Raw genomic sequence first — 26,376 nt, 5'->3', positions numbered from 1 at the left:
GTCCCTCTATGGTCTCTCCAGATCAGTAAGAGCAGAGAAACCTACCTGGTGATCTCATGCATGTTGGCTGGGATAATTAAGTTACTGCAATGTACCCATTAAATGTTGTAAATCACATAGACTGGCCGTATTTTTACATCTTTCTTTTTAATTACTTTTCTCTATTACTTCATTAGAAATCAAAATGCAGCAAAGAAAGAAAACCTAAAGCAAGTGGATGTAAATACCTTCATTCAAAATAAATAATTTTAAAGAAGAATAAAACCCTAGGGGGTTTTGCACCTTTTTGGCTCATAAAACCACAGTCTAATAATGAAGGGCTTATTTCTTAACTAAGTGCCTGACATCTTCCTTAGGCTTTGGTTTTGAATAACTTTCAAAGTTCTTACAGATCTGGGATTTTGACAAAGGGTTTAAGATAGTCAATTCGTTGCAGGATCTGGCCTCCAAGTTAGTGTCTCACAAAAGCTTTTACCCAAGACAAAGCATGACACATGAAACTGGACCCAAAAGGGAAACTTTTGATAAGCATGAGAAAATAAAACTAAGGATTTAAACAGAAAGCATAACTTACAGTCTTAGGGGGGGCCTTTGCTACTAATGAAGTACAGTCTATCAAAGCTGCTGATCTGCTTTTGAAAACTTCTGTGATGGAAATTGGTATGTCCTGCTTTTTATCAGTAAATGTTCTTCAGTTAGGCTTACACATAAAATGTCACCTGCCAAGAATAAAGACCTTCCTCTAAACCCAGAGAAAGGTAATGGGAATTCTGCTGAAGAGCTGTATTTGAACTGTTCAGGAATAAAACCTTCCCAATCAAATGTAAAGAAAATAAAACCTTGTCTGTTTCAAGACCAGCATGTTGACTCTGTGTGTAGTTTGCCATAATAGGAATTTGAATCCCCACAAGAAAATAATTTGATTTGTATAACTTTTCTATGATTGAATAAAGGAAGGCTTTAAAATTGTGCTGTATTGTCATTATACCATACCAAAGATCTATAATCTTCACTTATATCCACTGGGAATTTGCAGGGAATAGTGCATGATGAAACAGAAGCTATTTAAGATGCATACACAACTAGAAATGACAATGAGAAAATTTCAAACATCTGACATTGAAAATAAAATTAATTCACTTGTAAAAGCACAGGTAGAGAACTTAAGGATCTGATTAGAGGATGACATTTAAGTCAATTTTCAGCAACTTCAGTTTATGAGCTCTTGCATTTACTGACCTTTTATGGGTGGCAGCCTCAAGTTCAAAGATATCAAAATCCCACTGTTCCTCATTTTCCATTGCCTGTGTTATCCGTGGGGGTATGTCATTGAGGGAGATTGGAGAGCTCAGACTGCCAGCAACCTGATGAGTTTCTTTGGAGGAATACAGTTATTACTATATATATTTATTACAGTATATTAAGTAGTATATTTAATAGTGAGATACAATTTTACTGAATGACCATGCTTTCTCTTCTGCAGTAACACCCAGCTCAGTAATGCTGCAGAAAAATGCTTACCGATAAAAAACCCCCAAACAAAAAAAAGCTCATTAAAAAGGACATCTAATCACATTTCCCCTGTTTCTTAAATTTCTGAACATGTTTTAGTATCTTAAATTAAATTAGCTGCCAAATTAAAACTTACGTTTTGCTGACAATATGTATTCGTTCCCTGATAATCTTCGTAAACCATCCTGTTAAATGAAAGTTGAAAGTTAAATCGAGGGTATTGCACAACAGGTCTAGGAGATGATGACACCAAGTAGTAGCACAACTTCAGAGAAGCCTGACTGCAGCCTGTCACAGTCATCAGAGCTGCCTCTCCTTATCTGTTTGTACTGTTCAGATTCGCCTGGTTTACACAGAGCCCGTAACAGACGAGGAACTGCAGGCTGGGGGATACAATATGGACTCAGGTAGGTAAAAACTCAGGTTTCTCAGGTGCAGATGGAGGTTTAGAATTGCAGCCTCACATCTGTCTTTGCCTGGCCAACATGCACACCAGCTGTGGGTCTGTGCCTCAAAGCAGACACGGCGTGCCCACACACTTCCAGCAACAAGCAAAGGTGGGCGGTGGAAGGGAGTGGATGGAGACATTCCCCTGCTCCCCTGCCCTGGTATTGCCAGATCCAGTCACCTCAGCAGCATAAGAATCTCATGAGAATCTCAGGAACAAATTACTCTGAGGCTTCCTTTCTAGCACACAGAATGTGTACTTGTTTATTCTTCAGTTCAGTGCCTCCTAGGCCTAATTCTGGCATGATGCTTAGATGTGAACACTGAGATGATGGATTAAAACTAACAGAATTATGTATTTAATATTTACTTTTCGTTCTATAATTCTAAATGTTGTGGCCCAAATCCTGCTTGCTCTTTTGAGGTTACAGCTGTTAACTCAAGTTTAGCCCATGATGTAAAAAAACAGTGTTTTAAAAAAATACTGCTGGATGCACCTTATTAAAATATTATTCACACCAATTAGAGCTGAAGTAAATGTGGATCCTGTATTTGAACATGGAATATCTGCTCTTAAAAGAGCTGTTATCTCTAATTCTTATTTTCACATTTGTAAGTAAATGAGTCTGGAGTTTTGTGATTTAAAAGGAAAGGGAGTACAACAGTGGCTGTTCAATAGACCTGCTACGACACAAATATTTAGGTCACCAGATGCTGCCTATCATTTAGAATCAAAGATTAGTTTTTAAGAGTTGAAATAGCAGGTGTAATTGTATCTGGTAAATCTATCTTTGAACTCCAAATGCCCTTCCTGCTTGAGAGTTCAAATCCAATAATATATTACTTGTTTCCTTCTCAGATGTAACTTCTGAACGCAAATGGAACAATATAATTCTGTTTTCAGCAGATCCTTTGATGGAAAAATGTTTCTCTCCAATAACTTTATAACTCATACCATGCCATATGCTCTGAAATTAATTTTCTCAGCTTTTCTTATTGCTCCATAAAAAAGCCTTGTGTTTATTTTTAGTAAAGATTTTATATTTTGCAATATTGTTATATTCATATTCGTGGACCAAATACAATCAGAATACAAATGCATGTAAGAATCAACAATCCACAAAAAAGAGAAAACAGTTGAGTTTTTGGACTCTTATGTATTCAGCAGGAGAAAAGATTAACTTCAAGACTAATGATTATATGTATCAATATTCTTCCTGTATTTATGTAGTTAAGGTAACAATAAATTTTGTCTACTCAGTTAGTAAATACAACCCAATATGAATCATTCAGGTCTTCTCCTGGAATTCTTGGAATCTCCCACATCTTTCTCCTGATTAGATATTTGCTGTGGTATTTTTAAATTTAAAAATACACACAAAGTATTGAAGAGTCTGACAGATACTGCAAAAGTGTCCTGATAGTTCCAACATGAAATTATAATAGCCCAGAGACATCTCTGAAAAGCTGACATTTTGTGAGCCTTTTTGCATCCAACACACTGTAAATTTTTGTCCTGATGTAGCCTTTCATATGCAACCTACAGACTGATGAGAGCACATATCCTTAGGGCACAGGTAACATTCATCTAAACTCATCTCGTTACCATCAGGAGGGTCAGACTCCAGGCTCTGGAGGTTTGGGTTCAGTTCTTGCTTCACTATGTGCCCTTTGTCCAACTTTGGGCACTATGCTACAGGTACAAATATAATCCAAGAAACAGCAACAAAAATATGTATTTTGTATTCTTTTTAAAACATTCTTTTCTTAAGACTGAAAAGCCCCCCAAAACCATGTCATTCTAATCTTCATTAATAAATTTAAAAAAAAAAAATCTGGTTCTCTTTCTTTCTTTCTCCCCATCTATACCTTACTCAAACGAATCACATTGAAAAAAAAATAGACCTGGTTTATACTTTCCATTTTTAGCTAAACTAATGTTTTAAAGGGGCTGGTCAATTTTCTTCCCATTTTCAGAACTACATCATTCAAGTAGGGGGAGAAAGTCCATGAAAAGACATGGACTTTTTTCCTAAAAAGTTGGCATTGTAGAGGCAGAGCACATGGCAGATGATAAAGTAACTGGGAAAATCAGGCAGTGAACATTAATCAAGAGCTGTTTGTGGCAGTAAGTACTTACTGTCATTAACCCTCCAACGAGGTCACTTGTATGTGGATCCTCATCTTTTGTCCCCAGTTGTGGAGAGTACAATTCAGTGGTTCTCAAAATCTCCAAAGCCCGGTCTAAAGCTTCTGCAACTGGCATGGGACTGCTCTCTTGAGCAGCATTGATGATGTTTATTACCTAATGTAGCATCAGACATATTGTGAACTTAGAAGTTATTTTTAAAAAACAGAGACACTCATTAACTACGGAAAACTCAGGAAAATAACAAAATAACTTTAATTCATGTGGGGGAAAATCAAAATGAAAGGGATGTTACTGAAACGCCTGGGAGTTTCAGTAACGCCTGACTCTGGGAGTAAGATAGTGGCCTTAAGGACAGCAATCCTATTAATGACTTTCCCCTCCAAGGCACAGCCTCAAAATGTCTCTGAATGGATTTAATGTAACTTCCTCCCACATGTCTCTCACAATTTGTTTAAGAGCTGGTTTTTGACAAATCTTTGAATGGTTTCAGAAAGCAGTTGACAATGCATAAGTAAGAAGGAGGAACTCCAGTCCCTCCTTCTTAAAAAGGATCGTGGATGACACTCTGCCAAGAAGGATTGGGAGATCCTGGTTCAGAGTATCTGCCTTTTTGAAGCTACATCAGTGGAGGGGTGGATCAGGGAAGGAGCTGCACCAGAGGCTGGCACTACCCTGGAGCCTCATGGCCCAGTGCTGCTGCACAGCACAGCTGTGACATTACCTTGGTGATGGGAGCCTCGATTGTCATGGAATGGACCCTGGCCATGGAGGAGCGGCGCCGCTGGGAGCTGCCTGTGTGCAAAACAGAGCAGAATTTGTACCTGACTGCAGAGACAAGGCACATGGGAGGATCAGCCAGGAACTCCTGAGGCCTTTTCTGCACTGCTTACCCTGCTGTGCCCTTCAGAGGCAATCTACTGCAGAATGCACAACTGCAAAGAGATGCTGGCTGAACCACTGATGTCCCTGATTAGAGATAAGTGGCTGTAACAGCCTGGCAAAATCATGGCTTTGCTTTAGTATTTTAAATATTCAGTTACAAACTCAGTTGAAAGACTAGACAGATATGTGTGTATAAACTGGCAGGCACAGGTAGGTAACCACTGAATTTAGATTATTACAGGATGTATCTACTCTTGCTGCCTGATGCAGTATGACAAGTCATAATGAGTCAGCTTCCAAGCTGAGGTAAATCACTGAAGCTCTTTTAAAGTGGGTACCTATGCCAAATAAAAACAGCAGAGGTTTTGGCCTATTACATTGGAAATTCAAAAACAAATGTTTTATATTGGTTAGCAATTTTGGTTCTGCAAAGAAAAGGTCAAGATGAGATTTTTCTGGACATTGTGCTACCTATAAAATGCAGACATCTCTGTTACTTATTGTGCTGAGCAGCTCTTAAGAAGAGTCAATGCTATTTTTGCTGTACTGGAACATGACTGTATTCTCACTGCCACAGACATGCTCCACTAATGTATGCTGCCTAGACTGTGATGAGGGATGATTTAACAAAAGCATGTAAGTGTCAGCAACAGTTTTGAGTATGTGACTCATCTATCAAGTTTGGGGTGATCTAACAGAGCAAAATATAACACAGCAAAAGAAAACAAAATTAAGAAAAAAATATCTTCATATCTCTATCCAGGGAAGAGGTAAGAAATGTAATAATTTGTGCATTGGGTTTGCATGACAACTCCAACTCAGCCAGACCCAACAGGATGAGCTGTTTCACATACCATCACTCCCACGAGATGTTGTGGATCTGACATCCAGGGATCCTTTCCTCATGTCTTTGTGTCTGCAAGTCTGAGTATCTGTGAAGAAAATGATATTGCATAATGACACAAAGTTTTGCCTAAGATGTATGTTAAAGGAACTGAATCTCAGAAAAGCCTGGCAGCAGCTGAGTGACGTTGACCTCAAAGCTTCAGCAGATGAGAGCTGATCAAAGTGCCTTTTAAAGCGCTTGCCCTATCACACTGTCCTGAACCCAGTCAAGTTCTCAGGCAGAACATGCCTAAATGTCTGTGCAGAAGCAAGCTGTGGAGAGAAAAGCTCCTCCCTTGCCACTGTGACACAACTGCAGTTGTGAACACAACTTGTGCAGCACACCTGAGCTCACACAAGTAACCACTGCCACCAGCACTGGCGGGCCACAGAAGAGCACATGTCAGCAGGGGGGCAGAGTACCCCAGGTTCCTTAGGGACTCCAAGATTCAGCCTGTGCTAAAACTACAGTTAACAACAGCAGGGATGCCAAGGATGTCCTAACTGAAGTGCGGATAGATGGGATAAGGGTGAATTACAGTATTGGTCATCCTCGTTTCCACCCACATGCAAGCTCCCCACAAAGCAGCTCAAAGCAATGCAGACACTGGTGCCATGTGCTACAGAGCAGCCACAGTGACAGGATGACATAACAGCATCCTTCTCATTTCTAATTCTGTCACAGGGATCTGATACAGCTGAATTGTGGCACTGAACCCAGCAATACCATGACACCAACTTGGGGCCTGTGACAGCGTTTTCAAAGGTGGGCTGCTTTATGTCACCTCTAAAGTAAATGAGGCAGGTAGAGGGGGCTTGTATTTACTTTCCTGCCTTTTGAGTTGGATTCCCAGCTTATCACTAGGTAAACAGGACTGTTCTGTGAAACTGTTTTCAGTCAAATCACTAACAGTGGCCTTTATTCTCTGCCCAGGTATGTTCTCCAGTTCTTGGGGAAGAAGAGACATGTCCTACCTGTCTGAGATTCAGCCTGAATACATTCACATGTCTTCTCCACCTACAATTCAGTATGAAAAATCCAGTTAGTCAGAACTCTGCCATTATTTTGTTATACTTAGGGCTCAAACTAAAGTGAGCATAGCACTATTTTCACTTACCTTATTGTTGTCATTGCACAGTCTACTAATTGACACATAGTGTCTAATCTTTCTGCAGGCAAAAAACAGCGTGTTAATTCCCATCCAAACCTCAGCTCTAATTCAGTGCTGACACTTGGGTGCTCCAAAGGCTCGTTTTGGGGATCAAATGGAAGTTGCATAAAAATCTAGACATGCTTGAATCTTGCCCATTATCAAAGCACACAGCGACCTCATACCATAAAAACCCTTGGCAAGAGCCATGAAAGAAGAGTGAGCATGGAAGAACACAGTACAGGTGCTCAGTGAAACAGGATGTAGGTCCTGGTGACACCAACACAAAGCACAGAAAGACCAGAGGGTGCACTTGCACTTCAGGGAGAATTAGAAGAGTCAGAGTCACAAGTGAGCACATCTGCATCTTTGGCTCCTTTTGGGGGAGAATCAGAATATCACTTTCCCTGCACACAACATACAAAGTTGATTTTGCCCCAAGGAATTAAGTGCAGAGGTCTCAGGCACCCTTCCTTGCATAAGCTTCCATTATACTCAGCAGCAGGATAATCCAATATCTGCTGGGGGCAGCTGAACTCTAAACTGAGCCTTCATTCAGACACAAATCACGACTTCAGCTTTCACACTTACCCTCCCTGTCCAATGACAGGTAGTATCTTCACATTTTGTTGTATGCAATCTCCATTTTTCTTTTTCGCATAGTACATTCCTTGCCATTCCTGAAAAAATAATTCAAGTGGAAGGAAGTTCAGATAAAACATGAAGAGAAGCTGTAACTCCACACCTTCTTTCACTGAAAGCTGCCTCACAATACAAAAACCAGACAGGACTGGTTAAACTGTGCTCAAACCCTCAGATTTCTCCCCTTTAAGTAACCCGTAGGTCACTGTGCTGCTGCCAATCCATGGACAACTTCCAGAGGAGCAGCCTGGGAATGCTCTGATGGCAGCAGCTGGACTCAGGAGCTGTGGGAATCAGCTGAATTCTCTTCCCCATCCTACCTCAATGGGGCTGCAGATCATTTTGGGGAGAGCTGGCAAAGAGCTCCGTGAGAGCAGAAGCTCAGAGCAGCCTCTGCCTGGAGCAGTCCCCCTGGGGCTGCAGGTGTGGGCTCCCCAGGGACCCAGGACAGGAAGGTCCCTGCAAAGCTGTTACACCACCCTCATCACCTTCCCTGCTGGATACACCATCTCTCCTGCATGGCTGGGATGTCTCACCACTGGGTAACATTGACTGTATCTGGGACTAAAAGTGCTTTGGTATCCCAGCACATTTACTTTCCATACTGTCAGTTTACTACCAAATGCAGCAGAGATTTGTTCTGTTTCTTTTAAAGCAGAAGAGAGTTCAGTAGAATAGCTCCTGGATTCTGCCTCCCCTCTAAAAGCACTCTGGTTTTAGGACTGCCCATTTGTTTCTATCCCTAGAATAGCTGTTGGTGGTCTTTTTTAACAGATGCATATTTTGAACTGGGCATTTACGAAATACCAAGTGATTAATGAATAATTAAATCCATCTTCGATGTTCACTTAACACAAACTGCTCAGGCCAATTGCTGTATTTTAGTTGAGCTCAACGAACTGTAGATCAGATCTTATGTATGTGAAAACACCCTCATGAGGCACACAATATGTATTTATTTATGTGAGACTGACAGATTTCACAGTCAAGCTGGCCAGAAAACAGGTACAGAGAGAATAGTTTTACATTTATGTGGATGGAGCCAGCAAATAAAGACTCCAGCCCACAGAGAACTGCATAGTGACAGGCTGTACAGAAAAAAAAATATGAAAGGCTTTTCTGAGGATCTGTCAGAGAAGAGAATTGTGAATAACAAACTGTGTAGTGAGCATAATGTCTTCCGTGAGCTGCTTGAGGAATACAAATTAAGATAAAGCAAGCACCACAAAATTCAATGCTCTCATAATTAAAAGTATGCACATCAATAGTTTCCTGACAACCAGGATGAGGTAGAGATGAGTAATTGATCTCTAACCCAGGTAATAAACCCAGGATGTGCACAAAGGGGTGAAGTCATAAACTACAGACTGGATAATTCCCTCGTTGAAAGCGTATCCTTTTCAAGGCAGGTAATTCACTAATGTGTTCTTTTTAGTCAACAGATCGATTTTTTAACTTGTGAATTTCTAAAACCTGTGAAACCGTGGCAGGAAATGTGTGAGGGAAAAGGTCAGCGCAATTCTGAGAAGCAGGAGGTCCAAGCCAAACTCCTGATGGTAGGTGAAGTTCTCCCAGGGATGTCACTTAAACATATTTTAAGAACACCATATGCTCTCTCCCAGAGCCTCTGTCAGCAGTCCAGCAGAGAAGAGCTATTCCCAAGACGTGCTGTCAGTCAAGCCCATGGTTATGTCTGCACTGGAGCCACACAAGCTCCGTGAGCTGCTCCTGCTGCAGAGGGTGCGGGGAGCAGACCAGAGCAAACAGCACACCCAGCAAACCCCACAGTGCCGCTCCTCAGAGTGCATCAGGGCTCAGGTTCCAAACTCCATGAGGAAGGCCAAGGCACACATCTATCCACTGAGACCTCTCACAGGCACAGCAAGGAACCCCCCAGCTCAGCCTTCCTTTTAGACTGGGGCTTCTCGCACTAGACAGCAAAGTTCAGCAAACTGCTTGCAGAACACAAAGCAAACCAAAATAAACACCATGAACACAATCTCACAGAACTGAAGGCTGAGCTAGGAAGGCGCTGCCACAGACCTTTATGACCGAGTGTGATTGCTCTCCCACCCCCTCTGCAAAGACCTTGCAAACAGCTCCCAAAGGGTGAGAGGAATTGCATGGCTTGTCTGCTTTATCAGTAGGTGTTCATCTCACTGCAGAGAAAGCAAAACTAAAGCAGAATGAAGAGATCAGAGGCACCAAGTATTCTAGTCAGAACTGCACATTTTATCTTAATGGATGCAATTTGAATCATGAAACCGAAGAATGAAGAAAAGCACAACTCAACTCCTCAAGTATGGATGGATGAACATTTCAAGAGCATTGGCTTCTGGCAAATTACAGACAGCTGTAGTAACAAAAAATTAACTTCCAGAGATATGGTTTTTGCTAAGAGAAACAACATCCTGACCTAAGAATCCCTATGTACCTTGCAATTTTTAATTTAAAAAGTATAACACCTATGAACTTCTGTTTTATTATACTGAACTTGCTCACAGCACTATGCTTGTCAGCACAGGAGGTGAAATGCTGCAAGAGTCCATCTTCCTAAATTCCATTTTAAAGACGAGATAAATTTCATGCAGCTTAGATTTTTCCAAAGATCAGAAATACTTACTTTCTTATTGTTTTTATTACTCTGTTAGTATAGTACCATATTTGTTCAAAACAAAAGTCAAACCTGTTGACAGGAGATTATCACAGCAGCAGAGTTTCCTTTTTTTGATATGCTCTAACCTACACTAACCTACTTTGCTGTAGCCAAAATATGGCCTATTGTAGTGAGAAGCAGTCTTCTAAATTTAGGATATGAAAAAATCACAAGTGTGTAGTGAAAACTACACACGGACCATGTCAGAATGATCCAGGTAACTCAGGCACCTCTGAAAATGCTGTAATATCTTGACACAAACGATTTCAAAACTTCAAGTATTTCAAAGTTTGTTCCTCACAGTTAACCTCTACTTGCAAATGATTCCTGTAATAATTTAATTGGCAATTCATTTTTATATTAACATATAAATTCAAAGTTGCATAGATTACATATTATACAATGTTTCAGAGGGAAACACAGAACACCTGCAAACAGAATATATTCACCTAAACCAGCTTAAGCTGTTCCAGACAGACAGGTTTAAGTAGGCAGTATTTCATTAGCCTTCACTGTTAAAGCCATGCAGTCAGGAGTAAAATTAGTACAAGGAAGGAGATGAATTAGATTTAGATTTCTATCATTCATTGAGTAAAATATATTTCCATTAGTAATGAAATTTTTATCAGCTCACTAAAATATTAAAACATTTTATCACTTTATATCTTGAGAATTGATGGTGTGGATTTAAAGCCTGACACATCTAATGTTATGAATTATAACTTAATAAATACTCTCTTCTAACATCAGTTTTGTATTGCACACATTTACTGAAATAACTTCAGTCAGGCAGCAGAAGTGTGAAGCACCATAATCCACACTACTGTCTGCTGCTGGGATCTCTTCCAACAGGCCAGCACACGTGGAAATGAGTGACACAATCTCCTTGAAATGCACGTGGAATCTGCACCCAGCTTTTGCCACTGAGTGCTGCGTCAGCACCCTGACCTCCAGAGCATGACTCGCCACAATTCTGCATTTGTGCTTTTAGATCCAGAGTGCCCTGATTCCCTTTGGCATCCCCCTGCTCCGTGCCAATGCCGTGCTGCTTCCCACGGACAGTGCCCGTGACCCTGGGCCATGGAGCATCCTCCAACACAGCCCTTCCCAAACCTCTCTGTGCAACCTCCATGATCTGCTCCCTACAAGGCACTGTGTCACGTTCAATGACATCAGAAACCAGTTCATCTCTGAGCAATGAACCTTTCTAATGGAAATCCATTAGACAGCTCCCATGCCATTAGGGAATTAAACAGACTGGCAGCTGGCAGCTGACACTGCCTATCACTTTCAAGTGATATTGCAAATGTCTCCTTGGTTTTTTTACATTCTGAACTTGCAAATCAGCCTCCACATTTCATGGTGATATTCTTCAATATGGTACTTTTCTCATTTACATAGCACCAGATAACATGTGCATCCATCTCATTTTTCTTCGGTACTCCCACACCATTTGCTATGAACAGCATAAATTATAAAGAAACACAGCAAGTCACTTATTTTTGTAAAACAAGTATCTCTACCAAGCAAGAAAAGAGAAAGAAGCCAGCCCTTAAAAATGAAGCATTGTTTACCTCCTGTTCTTGTTTTAAGTTGCAAATGCTATGTGTCTGTGAAGCTGCAAGTCACATTGTGTTTCACTGCTGGACTACAATAACTTTTACAGGTAGCAAATAAAAGTGATACAATGCCATTACTCACCTTTCCTATCTTTATGCAGGAATTAATAGTATCTAGGAAATCAGATTTTTTTTCATTTATAGGCACTTCTGTTAATTCCTTTTCTATTAGTTCACCTATTTGATAGCCCATCATTGTTTCAAAAGCAGGATTGACGTACTGTGAGATAAAAAAAAACAAACAAATACCCATTCAACAGTATACTTAAAACACAAGAGAATCCCTTGTTTTGCTTGCTTAACCAGGAGATCTCTTTCCCAGTCTGAAATAAATGTCTGCATGTACTATTCCCTGAGAGAGATGCTCACATTTTTTTCTTTGTGAAGCAAACCAGGAATTTCCACGCTAGAATAGTTGTGCACAGTGTGTGCATGTCAGCAGAAAGGGAAATTATACAAACAGCTGAGTATCACATATCCACAGTTGAGACAGACAACATAAATTCCTGAAAAACTGGCTCTGTCAGTTCCCAAACCAATAAACCTCAAACCTACCTCAGTGTTCCTAAAAATCACCAACTGGATGTTGGAATACCATAGGAATATTATCCATATCTATTGGCAAATTCATCATCTTATTCTGTGTAAGGGCCAACCATTCCTATCCCCCCGTCCAGGCCATGCCCAGGCAAGCAGAGTGGAAGCCATGGGATTTAATACAGCAGGCTTCTCCCTGAAGTGAATGTTGCATTTCACTGCAGGTTTTGGCCCTTGCCCTTGCTGAACACTGGTACCAACAGCCCATCCCTTCATGGCCCCTCACTGCTGAGTTACAAGCACAGTCCTGGCAAAGCAGCATCTGAAAGCCTTTACAACTTACAATGTTTTCATGTGAGAGAAAGGAAAAGGTGCCACTCTACTTCTAATGGTTCTCCTCTAAAAGCTCCTTCCCAAAGGAACCCTTCCTCCCCCTCCCTGTGCCTGCTGGAGCTCCAGGACTCCTGCAAGTGTCACTTCTCTCATACTCTGGGGCTGTCAGCAGAGGGACAAAGTTTGGTCTGCAAAAAAGTGTATTCAAAACAGCTTCAGGATGTATTCTGTTATTTTTGTAAAAGGGATGAAGAAGGCACAACCTTCAATGAAGTTGCCATTGTCAAAATTTGGCTCAAGAAAGTACAATTTGTATGCATGGTATAATTCCCAGAGGCTTAGACTCAAGCTCTTTATTGATAATAAAATCACTTGTCACTGCTTCATAGCTAGGGATGGAACAAACTCCTTTAAAAAGATTATGGTTTTCAGAATTGCAAAACTAAGTACAATTTCTTTTCCCTGTTTAAAGAAATTTTTAAGAGAGGATTACATTCAAAAACAGTTGGCCCAAAAATTCTGATACATCAAACAGTATCAGATTTTAGGAAAAAAAATTACAATTATTTGAACAGAACATCCATTAGATTATAAAGAGCAGCAAATTAACGTAAAATATTTTTGGAAAAGAATGCATATAAGGCAGTGGCTGCATTCATTCTTGATACAGAGAAGGAATGGATAATAGAGATAAGAAACCAATACAAAAAACAGAAACAACAATCTTCCTTAGAATTTATTTGATTTATGCTAGACACTTTAAATGGAGAAAATGCTACTCTACAGCTAAACTGCCTTCAATCTTTTAGAACCATTAAGTCAGATTAGATTCTTGTGCTGTAAGAAAGAGTAAGTGTAATCATAGAAGAAATAAAACACAGAGGAATTTTCTATACTGATGACTGGAACAAACCTGTATTACATGGTCTTCACTTGTGATCTCAATGGCTTCTTGACTTTTCTCTAACGCTGTAAATAATGAATTACATGCCCTGGAGAAAAAAGAAAAAGGCATCCAAAAAATTTTATCCACTTAATTCTTACATATGATAATAAAGTATTACAGGTCCATACTGAACAATGTTGTAGTCTAACAATTAATGTATTTTCTTCAGGTAACTGACATTCTATAATTAACTACTGCAGATTAAAAGAAATAGTCTATTAAAGATCTGGCTAAATTGAAAATTCTTTGTTGATAATATTTTTGGTAAAATTACCTTAACTTGAATTGTGCCTGCACCTGTCCAAATTCCAGCTGAATCAATTCATTGTAGCAGGCCATTCTACTAGAATTTTCTACATATCTCTGTGAATAAAAGGTTAGAAATATTTCATTAATAGATATTCCTGTCTGCAAGGATTTAAACCTCTTTTGCTTGCTAAAGAACCAGAAAAGGAGTAGATATGCCAAAAATGAACATTGCTGGGACAAAATGTCTCATTGCTGGGACACAAGCAATGAGAGAAGGTTATTTTTTGGTACGAGCAAAACTTTTCAAGTTACTGCATTCTGAAAAGGTAACAGATCCTCATGACAATGAGGTCTAACCAACCTGTTTATTCTCTGTAATTGTCAGCAGGATCAATGTATTTTTTTTTAAATCTACTTTTAGCTTTCTTAAAATAACAGTGAAAAACTGTTATGTCTCAAGTAGTTAAAATTTGAAATTACTATGAGTTTCCAATTGCTAATATCCCAAATTTTCTGTATAGATGAAAATAAAATTTCCTGTGAAATATACCTTTATTGACCTTGGGGTTTTTATAGCAACAATCTCAGTATCTTTCACTTTTTAAAAACCATTTCATATTTACTAGGTATGAGCCTGAATGAATCTTTGTTCACACTAAACTCCCACAGACATGGATATTTTGGGCAGGACAACTGATTATCACAGGTAAGCCACCACAATCTAAGCTGCTAAACAAAATTTTCTATGCTCTGCCATTAGCCCCATCTCCAAGGCTCTGATCCATAAATAATTCAGAACCTGTGCTGAATTACTTATGTGCCCTCTGGAATGACTCTTTTCATATAAATGCCATTATCTTCAGGCTGCAGCATTTCCTGGATCAGGACCATACTAGAAATGGGTGCAAATGGAATGTGATGGAACAGCAAAAATCTGGGGAGCACGCAACCAAATATTTGGAATCGCGCTATAAATCAGGCCCAACCTTGTTCTAGTGTCAGCTGAAGGCAATAAGGTACCCACTTTACTGATGCACTAATTAGCACCTTTTCTGCTCAGCTGGAACAGTTGCCAAGGAACAGATTCAATGCAATACTTCTCAGGGGCCTCCAAACAATAGCTAATAGCACTTGACGGTGTGTGAAGCCTGTTTACAATGGGAATTGGCATTTGACAGAAGAAATTTCCCACAGCACATTCTGTTGTTCACTGCAAGCTGCTCTCCGACTCTGCCACTAATCAATTTGTCAATGTCAACTTTTCAAGGAAAGGATCACGTATTTAATCTGAAATAAATGTCTGAAGTAGAGAAGTCTCAGCCCCACTTCTATCCCCAAGAGTGTCATGTCAACCTTCAGAAATGGGACACAGAAGAATGAGCAGCATGAAAAAGATCTACAGGTTGGATCACTGACACAAATGGTGACTGACAGCCAAACTTCTGGAGAGCTTCTTGCATGACAATTTTGAAATGTCAGAGCAAGGCAGCCGAGTATAGCACATACCCTTGTGAAGCCAGCAGAGATCAGGGGCAATATGGATGACTCCTCACGATCAGTGTGCCTTTGAAACAAGGAGGATAAATCAGAGATTTTGTAATTAACTCAGACCAAATTTCACAATCCATTCATCTACTTGTACCCCAGATGTCACATTGAGGCTAATACTGCTAGATCCTTACAGGATATAGGAATAAATTTAATTTTTTTTTGGATTTTTATAAACTTTCATCTTTGGCATTGCAAAGCCAAAATGTTATTTTCCTTCATGCATGTAATGAGCTGCTTACATCAAAAAAACTCTAATGCTTCAAGGAAACCAATTACTGAGTTAGATAATTGGACTTTTCTGTACTGGATCTTTGTTGTTTATGCTGGCATTAGTCAGAAATGCACCTGAAAGTCTGCACAGCCAAAGTTTTAAGAAATTACTTGTTATCTGAATATACCAAATCTTAGATGGGCAACTCAAGGTGCCTGAATGACGATGGATTTTCTAGTGTTGCCTACCCACTACCTTCTAGTAATTCACATTTGGGACGCATTCCCAAATGAAGTATCTGAATAATCTGGCTCTACTGTTAAAAGACCCTTCAACATATGTGAATGTATGGCTGGAATCAGGAAGAAAGGCCATTATGGGAAGTGCCTGTCAATAAGCAGATTGAAGCTGGTCATGTTTAGCAGATGGCACAATAGCTTTGATTTATGCAGGAAGTTTTGGATCCTGAAATGTTTAATTAGGGTCTTTTTTTGGTAGAGAGGGTAGTGTATTTTTCATGGTAAATTTAAATACCTCAGAATTGCTTGTCAGAATTAATGTATTTTGAGAAATGGCCATTCCCAAATTATACTTGGAGGAAATTATCTTCCACTTATTTAATTTCATTAAATACACAGATTTTTTTTAATTTTTTTTTTAATTTTTACATTATTTTTAAGTAATATTTTCAAAGGAGGGGGAAGGAAATAGCATATGCAGTACTTTACTGAGATGTCATAATCTCTTTTGCTTTTAAAACTGCTGTGGTCAGATGATACTTTGTACTGATCAAATTGTTCTACATTGCTTTTCATACTCAGCAGACCTCTGGTTTTCGCTGAGATTAATCATATTGAAAGCAGATTAAGAAAGGTTCAAAACACAGATCTGCAAGACATTTCTGTACAGGATGTTGCAGAAGTTGTTTGAAGCATGCTCTGAAAGCCTGCAGTGATAGGGGAGGAGGGCGAGGAGGAACCCAAAACAAAACTCAAAGTGAGATTCACTCAAAGTGAGATTAAAAAAAACAATTTCTGTCCCAATCCTATGGTCAAGTATAGTAAAAACTCTGGTACAGCACATTATTATTAGCACAACGGGAAGTTCTAATTCAGATTTTTTAATGTAGTGTTTACTTTTACAATGCTAAGACGGACAGTTTTGATTACAGGGGAAAGGAAAGATATGAGTATTTACCTTTGTACTACACAAATAATGACCGTATTTTCTGAGGCTTTCGTTGTTCTGATAGACCTTTAAATAAAAAGCAAACCATTTAAATTCTTTTAAAGTTCACATTTCAGAAAACTTTACAGAACCTTCAGACAGCACTTTTCTTAAAATCTCTTTTAAATCATTTAACAACAAAAGTCAAATCCAGAGCCTGCTGCTAAGAAAGGAGAATAAATGGTATCTGAGACTCCATGAACATAGATTAATCTACAACTCAAGTACTCTCAATGGGGGAATAGCAAAAAATATCCTGTCTGAAACAGCATATAATGGACTTGTTTGAAGGGCTTGGCCTCGCTCATTTAAGGTGCATTTTACTGAATTATGGGACAGATTGGTAAAAATGGAACATGGGGAACAGCACTGCTATCTAGCCTTGGCCTGACCAAGATCTTATCTACTTGCCTCAGTTCAGCAAGAGCCTTTGCCCCAGCAGTCCCCCAGGGCACACACCCTGACCCTGGCACCCCACCCCACAGCCTTGTTCAGTCTAGACACGTTCCCAAGGGGATTTCTCTGCGAAGGCTCTGGAGCAAGGCACCACTGCCTGTCCAGGCTCTGTGGAGACACTCACAAAGGCAAACCCTGTCCTCCCTTTTTTAAACTATACAGAAGTTTCTAAAATTATTTTTGGAATCTGCTTGCAATTGTGCTCTTCATAACCTATTTTCAAATGTTGTAGATATAGAAACGTGCACACCAAACATTGCTGGTTAGCATTGGCAGTTATTCAACAGGAAGTGACATTGCAAAAAAATTAGAACATTAATGAAGTGAACGAATTAATAAAGATGCTTGGTGGCACATGCTATCTTTACAGTTAAACCAGGTATTTGAAAAAAAAAACCCACACAACAAAAGGAAACAAAAAAAAATACCCAACAGTTCACTTTGGCAACAAAATTGTACACTGTGGCTCCAAACCAGATGGAGCTTCAGAGACCCTAGGACACAACCAAAAATGCTGCTGCTATCAGATGTAAAGCACTGAAGTAACAGTATCTGATGCTGCCTGTGCACACCTGCCCAAAACAGAACAAAAAAAAAATCAATGCTCTATAGAGTTTATAAAAACATCATATAAAAGCAAAAAAACTTGGATGCTGTGTTAACTTTATGGTTAAGCATTAATTACACTGCAACGGTGCTTACCTGCATAATGCTTCTGCATCAAAGTATCTGGAATGTCTATGGTCAATGATGATAATGTCATGGTGCTTATCTAGAAAACATTCTAGTGCAGACTGAGGTGTCCTGGCAAGGTTGCACCGAAATCCAGCCTTGTCACACGCCCAGCGGAACCCGTTACTCTGCTCGTCTTCCTCAGCAAACACTAAAAGTACCTGAGGTGGACACAGGCAGTGGGGCATCACAAACAAGTCTTACACTTAGAGTAGATTCTGTGACTTTGCCCTGCTCTTAACATGGTTTTTAAAGCCACTTTTGAGGCTTATATATTGCTTTCTACAGACCACTGCTTTTTTTTATAGTTGTCTGTATACAGAGGTGTTCCAAGAGGGTGAAACAGTCTGCCTGAGCCATGGCATATCCACAGGGGAAGAACAAGTTTTGAAACTGCCTCTCTTGTCTTTATCTACAAGGAGAGCTTAGGCAATCAGCTGAGACAAGATGCCTGTATTTCAGACAGTGTACATGAACCAACTGTGAGTCCACTTCTCCAAAACTGTCTCACATGCAGCCTTTTTCTTGGGGTTTATTTTTCTTGCCAGGATCATATTCCAGAAAAGGGAAACAAAAAATAAAACCCCAACAACAACAACAACAACAATGAAAAAACTCCACAGTTCATCTCATGTGAATCAGTATTTAATGCTGCTTCAATGGCATGACAAAAAGTCAGCTTTCCTTTCCATCTCATCCTAATTCCCCTAAGTCCTGGATGCTACCCACTGTGTGGGATTTCTGCAAATTCTGGACAGGCTGGTCAAAAGGAACTCATGCCAGACTGAACTCTTAAGTAGTACCACTGTATATGGAGTATGTCCTCGTGTGACTCCAGACAAAGCCTGCCATGGGATTTATATGACAGAAGGAGATTATCACAGCTGAAATCCAGAACTGGAGGTCAGACCTGTGAGCCACTATGTGCTCTGTCCTAACTTGCCGTGTAATTGCCAGTAAGTAATCTCTCTAAGCCTTTTTAAAATCAACACAATGCCTATAGACTAAAAGTATGATAAGGCCCAATTCCTTTAAAATGTATTTCCAGTTGTAGGATTTAATACAGCAAAGAAGATGAACAAAGTCTGCTAAGGAAGACTCACTGATGTAATTGTGCTTTGTGTCAGGATAATGTTTGCAGAAGAAAACTTCTCTTGCCTGGAAGAATACAGCATGGCAGACTATAGATCTGTGCTGATTTTGGGATGGCTCAGCACATGCAACCTTTTGGGAGAGATGGGTGACTAGGCCAGCATTTGGTCTATTGTCCCAAGACACCAATCTTTCAGTAGTTGTATCAAACCATACTCAGATATGTTTTGGTGAGGCAAAATGAAGCATGTGTAACTCACATCACATCCCACTGCTGTTTATCTTCTGTGTGATTTTAGGAACTCCAGTGCTGCTACGCTTTGGACCAGGCTGGTGAAATGTCTACCAGTAAATCTTAACCTTTCCATGTACTGCATATGTTTGTAAGAATGAAGGATTTTGCACATATTCAGTTCAGGTTCCTTTTATAGCAACCTGCAAAACTGTTTGCAAAAAACATGTCATAGTTTGGGCTGTGTTTAGTGAAGTTAATCTATAACACTCCTTAAGAGGGGAAGAATGGGTTTCAACAATAGCACAGAAAGTCAGGAGATCTGAGTTGTATGACTGACTCTGGCAAGAATGATGTTGCCTACCTCCTCCTTCCCTCACACCTGCCAGCTATATTACCAGGATAAATCAGCAGTATTTCAGAGTGGTCTATGACTGGAAAAAAGTGATACAATCGTTAAAAACAATACAGGTGCCAGAAATACTCAAGGATTATTCTGATTTTGGGGAACAGCTGGATGAGGATGTCCTAAGATCTGATTTTTGATGATATTACTGCTGTGACAATGGCTCAAGAAGAAGATGCAGTTCTTAAGACAGACATTTTCAAATTATTAGGTCCACATTGCCTCTACTGAGGAGTTTTGCAATTACTGACAGAGGAACATCTTGGATGATTAATGGTTCAGTATGCCTTGGGTTATGGGAGAATTTCCAAAGGAAGTCCAAAGGAGCCATATATTTCTAAACCTCATGTCCATCCCAGGAAAAGTAAGGGGGGAAATGACATAAACCATTTATTAACAAAGGGATAAAAGAGGATTAATTATTGTCAGTCAGTAATGAACAATTAAAAATATATTTTGCCAAGCTCACTTCATATCTTTTGTAATGATATTGCAAGTTTGGTTGGCTTGGTATCAGTTTGATGAAATTTTGATTAAGATTTTACTATCAGTAAAATACAAAATGAGGCACAAACTAGACTGATTACAAGGTAACTGACAGCAGAAAAAATAGATAGCTCTATTTTTGTGAGTGGAGAGACAGTTGGAGAAAACAGGCAGGGTTTTTAGGATAGATAGAATGTCGTTATAAAAATCTGTTATGTGCACATTATCTCTTGAGCAAAACTCTCTGTGAAGATCCCTATAATACGAAAAATTCCAGCCGTAAATTTTAAGCTAACATCTGTGATACTTTAGAAATCAAGACTTCAGTTTGAACTGCTGTGTTACCTGAAGCTGATCTTGATGAAGTCTCATAGGGCCAAACTGCACATCTGTTACTGGTGCCTAGAAGAAATAAGAAGGGAACTTATTAATGAATAACACCTAAGGAAGAAGAAAAATTATCTCTGTTATCTCTCCTGTCTACTGTTGTCTGAGAGATATATTGCTATCATTATGAGGTTGCATCGGCATCTTATTCTGGTTTTGTACATTTCTATGCTAAGCTGCATTAACAGTTAGAAATAACAAGCTAGTCTTCAAGTAATTTTTTATTGTTATTTCAAATGCAAACTAACAGATTAGTCATGAAAGTCTGGGAGACAGAGTGTTATTTTTCTGTATCCTCTGTATCACTCCAGCTGTTCTGTAAAACGTGGAAGTGTTTAAAAACTGCTTCTTTTAAAGTTCAAAAAAGAATTAAAGCTCCAGGGGAAATGCAAAAATACATAATTCTTTTAGAATTTCAAATGCAACAGGTGCCCGAATTTCACATGTAACAGGTGCCCAAGGGTGCTCCAGAAACACACTGATTTCATTTCTCCAGGAGATTTTGCTGCTTTCCTGCTGCCCACCCAAGCCCTCCAGGGAAGGCTCCAGAACTCAGGAACGTCTTGGGATGATGCATGTATTCAGCATGCAGCTTTGTTTGAAAAACCCTGCAAAAATGCTGTCCTACATCATGCTTTTGACATGTCAGTGATTCCCACATCAGGTTCTGCTCAAGTACCACAGCTCAGGATGCAGGAACTCATTGGCCACTCAAGCACAGGGTGGGTGATTAAAATGGGAGTGTGGCAACCTGGAGCAGGCAAACAGCAGCAGGGCACAGCAGTTCTGCAGGCAGGGTTAAGGGTTTCCTCCTGCTAGTGGGGTTTTCAGTTTGTTGTTTGTTGTGATTTTGTTGGTTGGCTGGTTTTGGTTTTTTTGTTAGTAATGGTTTTTGCATGATCAAAAGCTGCAGTTAGTACAAGTGTATGTAGCCAAACAGAACCCTCCAGAAAGGATGTGTCTGTCCAGACCCATTCCTGTGTGGAGTGTTTCAGCTTATCAGTGGTTTCTGGGGGTGTTGCAGAAGAAGCCTGCCTGTGGTGTGAACAAGTGAATGATCTCCTTTAAATGGTGGCCAAGCTCAGAGAGGAAGTTGAAAGACTAAGGAGTATTAGGGGAAGTGAAAGGGAAATAAACTGGTGAAGTCTATTTCCCAGCCTGGTGGGAAAGGGAAATAGACTGGTGGAGCCTGGATGGGCAATGAAGTTTTGAGGGAACTTAGGAATAAAAAGAGGATGTATCATCTTTGGAAGGAGGGTCAGGTCTCTCAGGAAGTATTTAAGGGGGTTGCTAGGGCATGTAGGAAAAAAAAAATTAGAGGGGGCAAAGCTCAGTTTGAACCTAATTTGGCAACTTTTGTAAAGGATAATAAAAAATGTTTTTACAAATATATTAATGGCAAAAGGAAGGGTAAGACCAACCTTTGTTCTCTACTGGATGCAGGAGGGAACTCAGTACCTGCAGGTGAGGAGAAGGCAGAGGTGCTCAACACCTTCTTTGCCTCAGTCTTTAGTGGGAAGACAGCTTGTCCTCAGGACAACTGTCCTCCTGGGTTGTTTTTATATTCTTTGGACTTGATGATCTTGAAGGTCACTTCCAACCTAGTGATTCTGTGTAACTGAGCCAAGATCCTTCCCCTCACTTGTCCCTCCATGGGAAGGAGGGCAATGACCACAAGTGCTGTTTATCACAACTGCTTCTCTTTTATATCATTAATCAAACTCCAACATGAATGACTTTTCAAATGGTACAAGACTGCTTCTAAAGGAGTTAAACACATAAATACAGAGGGACACTCTAATAGGATTACACAGGTTTGGTTCTTTGAGAATTCCCACCCAGGAAGCATTAGCACCTTCAATGTACTTAAATATTTTTTACCTCTTATCCCAGAAATAAAAGCTAAAAAGCAAGAATAACAATGTTTCCCATTCAAGATAGGAAACAAAGTCCAACCATTGGTCCTTGGAGTCACACGGACTCTTCAAAAGTAACTGGAGTTAAGAAATCAGAAGAAAACTTTGGCAATGAAGTAAACGTAAGATATCTCTGAACTGAAACATTAAAAAGAAAAGGGCTGTTGAGCACAAAGGTGGCATTTTTACATTGTTCCTTTTTCAAAATTAAAACCCACTTGAAGACCAGATTTATTGCTTTGCAACCTATGATTTTTCCAGTAAGTAGTTTCAAAGAATCATCAGCACGCCCCACAGAAAAATCTTTTAGAACTGCATGCTCCACTCTTTCCATGACCTTAATGCTCCATTGCTCAGCTCAAAGAGTATGTAATTTGTGATTTTATTTATTTATCAACTTGGAAGTCATCACTGCAGCATTAAATAAGCAACAAACATGAGTCAAGGCAAAATGGCAACACAGTGCCTATAAAAGCATGCCAGGAAACAGTGTTTGCCTGTCTTGCTTAAGTGGGCCTTTAAAAGATGATAAAAGTACATGGAGGGTCTTCAGATTTATTCAGTTATTGTGGTCAGATTGGCTTAGTTTAAATACACTCCAGTCATTTCTTTTTTTTCTGATCTTGAGACCAAAAATCTCTCTCCAGTTGGAAAACTCAAACTGCTTTACTCTCCCCTGCGGTACATCATCCAATTAGTCAAAATCTGCACTACATAACAGCAAAGACTTTTGCTGATAACACACATAACAGGGGGGAATCCCTCTCTTTGCACCAGGTGTTGCTGGTTTTGCAGCAATAACAGTAGTAACTATTTGTCCTGAATCAGTAAGATCAGAAGTGCCTGAGGGCCATGGAGAGAGCATGTCACATGAGTAAAAGATAGCTAAAAGATGCCTTTTTACAGTTACTTCTCTGTCCAGAACTGTACTTCAAATCAAACCTTGGACTTTTTGTACACTCTACCTGGCAGCATAAAACAGTGATGTTCTGTGTCACTGGGCAATGGCCTGAGCTGGAAGGTTCAAATCCAGAGCTGAGCTTCACTGGCATCTGGGGAGAGGCAGAACCCCACCTACCATGCCAGTGTACCCTTGGACTATCAGTCCAGGCCCAAGGGGAATTTTAACAAATGAGATAAACACAGTATTGCCAGTTACTGCTTTGCAGATGCTCCTTTCTTTTAAGAAGTTTGTGAACAAATAGTAATTGAAGTATTTAAAGGACTGAGCCCGAAAAACACTTTTCTGCCAGAAATCTGTGGCTACTGCTGCAATGAAAATACCTGTCCATGCACCATTTACGCCTAAGTCACAAGAAGTGACCAGATGAGATAACCTGTCTTGTTACACGTTAATTTGCTGTCCTGAGTAGAATCAAAGCCTTGGTCTGCATCTCAGCTGGAAAATTTTGGTGAACTCCAGTTAATTCTTAATCCTGTTGAAATCTGCTCAAACAGCTTGATTAATCATTTAAACTTTTTGTGTGCTGCAGGTAGCACTGAGAAGTAACATGCCAATTAAGTATTGTGTCAAAAATCAAGGCTTCAGCAAGGATTAGAAGAAACTCTCAATTATTGCTGAACTAAATGAGCTTTTAAAATACCTCTAATGCTGCAAACTTATAACAAAACCAAATTCAGCCAAAGCTCATACGCATAGTAACTGCACAAGCACATCTTCATTCACTCACACCTTCTTCTACTTCTTTCTTGGAGTTTCTTTCCTAGCGAAAAGCTCGAGTACATTTTCAGATTGGCAGACACGACTTACACAGCCTTCCAGGCAGGCACAGATTGGGAAGAGTGTCTGAGCAGACAGAGGTAGAACTGGTTGTGGGTTCCTGGAATTGACTGTGATAGAGCTGGGTCTGCTGCCAAAGAGCTGCTGACGCAGAGTCCGTAAGTGCAGCGTGTGTGACTGCGGCTCCTCAAACACACACACAGAGCAAGTGCAGCCATTTCACATTCTCCCACCCCTGAACTACTGCTGGTAGCACTTATTTCCCCTCAAATTATTTGCCCTTCTTATTTGAACACTGTATTTTTTGTCCTGTGGAACCAGCCCTGCCCCTGGCACAAAGTGGGATTCATCCCAAGGCAATAGCATAAGTTGTAAGTGATTGACAGCTGTCAACAGGGAAGGTCATCCACTGACTGCTGTGAGCAGCTCAACACTCACCAGAAATTATCTGTGTTGTAGCAGCTGCATTGCAAACACTGAAATTGCTGATAGAAATACTCCATGTTTCCAATGCCCTGAGAAAAGTGAATGTTGAGTAAATAAAAACAAGTGAAATAAGCTTTAAAAACACAGACCTACACAACTGTGACTGATCTGATTAAAGTACAACAAAGTCAGCGCTGACCCGATGTAACCTGGTAAAGTACTTCTTTCTATGAGTCATTCTTCATATTTTACCAGAACAGAATCTACAGGAATAGTCTGTTCATCACTGCTGGATTGTTTTTTCTTTCCTCCTACTGCTAGAAAAACTTCAGATGCACTTGCTCAATTAATAAATGCAGAAAGGAATAAAGGGTGGACATACAGCCAGCTATTCACACGCTCCCTTTGATGATAAATTGCCTGGCTGGTGACAGGGACAGATCCATGCAGCCCGTAGGTCTCCTGTTTGCTAGAAGTGGTGTATCCTGGCATTCTCCAAAATATTTCTTACCACTACCCATTGAGGAGGAGAGCACACCTAAAATTTTGGGCAGAATGAACTCCTGGAAGATTCTTTGGCTATTTACCTTCATGCAATACTCCTGCTATAGAGGTGTAAGTGCATTCCTTCTGGACGCTGATTTTCTTAGGAGACTTCTGCTGAAGGTTTTGTGGGATGTTTTAAAGCGGAGCCCTGTGCGGCAACACTCAGCACTGCCCACCCATGGGAGGGGCTGCTGGGGAGCTGCTGGTTCCCCGGGGAGCAGGAATGCTCCCCTGACATCCGCAGTGCTCCATCCCTTCCTTTCTGTCACAGCAGGAGCTGTGCTGGTGACAGGAATGGCTCCTACTGTGGCCATTCCATGCACAGCCCCGGCCTCCTGACAGTACCTCTCCCCAGGGGCAGCTGGCAGCACTTCTGCTCCTGCTGCTCTTCTGACCTCTGCCAGGTGAGCACAGCTGCTTTTTCCTGCAGCTCACTCGAACAAAGAGGTGCCATGAACTTTTGCTGAATGGATTGCTGCTGCTGGAGGGCAACATCTGCATTCAGTGGGCAGACAGTCAGAATCTCTGACTCACTGTAATACGTGACAAATAACTACAGTGATTAGACACATGATTTCACTGCTGGTCCTATGGAATACAGCCAACAAAATTCATCGTTTTCCTCAGACCAATGTTTTAAGATATCATCAAATTTTCTACCCGATTTTAAAATATGTACTTATATTTTCTATATATACTAGGTACATGATATAAATCTGCATGAGTTGACTCATCACAGTAAGAATTAACAGTCTTCATTATCAAGATATGCTGGAAGCCACAGAACTGTTAACATAAAATTAATTTCTGTAATTCTAAGAAAAACAGAGATTCATTTTACAAAGGAAAAAAAAATCCTTTCTCTTAACTTCTCTAACCTTTAGGCATAGATTTATCACCCCAGAAAACAAAGGCTCAAATGAACTGATAGATTTATACCATCCCCTAAAATTTTA

The 26,376-nt window shown here is 40.0% G+C and overlaps 1 protein-coding gene across 7 annotated transcripts in view; it reads right to left on the bottom strand.

Moving 5' to 3' along the window:
* LOC119705000 (high affinity cAMP-specific and IBMX-insensitive 3',5'-cyclic phosphodiesterase 8A-like) overlaps positions 1 to 26,376 on the bottom strand; it is a 161,846-nt gene that overhangs the window by 22,456 nt on the left and 113,014 nt on the right. For 5 of the 7 annotated variants that reach the window (XM_038146879.1, XM_038146878.1, XM_038146875.1 and 2 more), the window contains 15 exons: positions 20,750 to 20,806; positions 18,159 to 18,349; positions 16,971 to 17,027; positions 15,518 to 15,575; positions 14,037 to 14,125; positions 13,730 to 13,808; positions 12,029 to 12,166; positions 7,621 to 7,709; positions 6,997 to 7,048; positions 6,854 to 6,896; positions 5,848 to 5,925; positions 4,833 to 4,903; positions 4,100 to 4,264; positions 1,649 to 1,697; positions 1,240 to 1,375 (listed from right to left, as the gene is read on the bottom strand). In XM_038146879.1, coding sequence (XP_038002807.1) covers positions 1,240 to 1,375; positions 1,649 to 1,697; positions 4,100 to 4,264; positions 4,833 to 4,903; positions 5,848 to 5,925; positions 6,854 to 6,896; positions 6,997 to 7,048; positions 7,621 to 7,709; positions 12,029 to 12,166; positions 13,730 to 13,808; positions 14,037 to 14,125; positions 15,518 to 15,575; positions 16,971 to 17,027; positions 18,159 to 18,349; positions 20,750 to 20,806 — 1,352 coding nt within the window. Of the gene's footprint in view, positions 1 to 1,239; positions 1,376 to 1,648; positions 1,698 to 4,099; positions 4,265 to 4,832; positions 4,904 to 5,847; positions 5,926 to 6,853; positions 6,897 to 6,996; positions 7,049 to 7,620; positions 7,710 to 12,028; positions 12,167 to 13,729; positions 13,809 to 14,036; positions 14,126 to 15,517; positions 15,576 to 16,970; positions 17,028 to 18,158; positions 18,350 to 20,749; positions 20,807 to 24,886; positions 25,418 to 26,376 lie in introns of those variants that run through there. The other 2 variants (XM_038146880.1, XM_038146877.1) reach the window with 2 other exon arrangements.

This window comes from Motacilla alba, chromosome 10 (genome assembly GCF_015832195.1).
Source record: "Motacilla alba alba isolate MOTALB_02 chromosome 10, Motacilla_alba_V1.0_pri, whole genome shotgun sequence".
Lineage (NCBI taxonomy): Eukaryota > Metazoa > Chordata > Aves > Passeriformes > Motacillidae > Motacilla > Motacilla alba.
The sequence above is the reverse complement of the archived record's forward strand: the minus strand, read 5'-3'. Positions and strand labels throughout refer to the sequence as shown.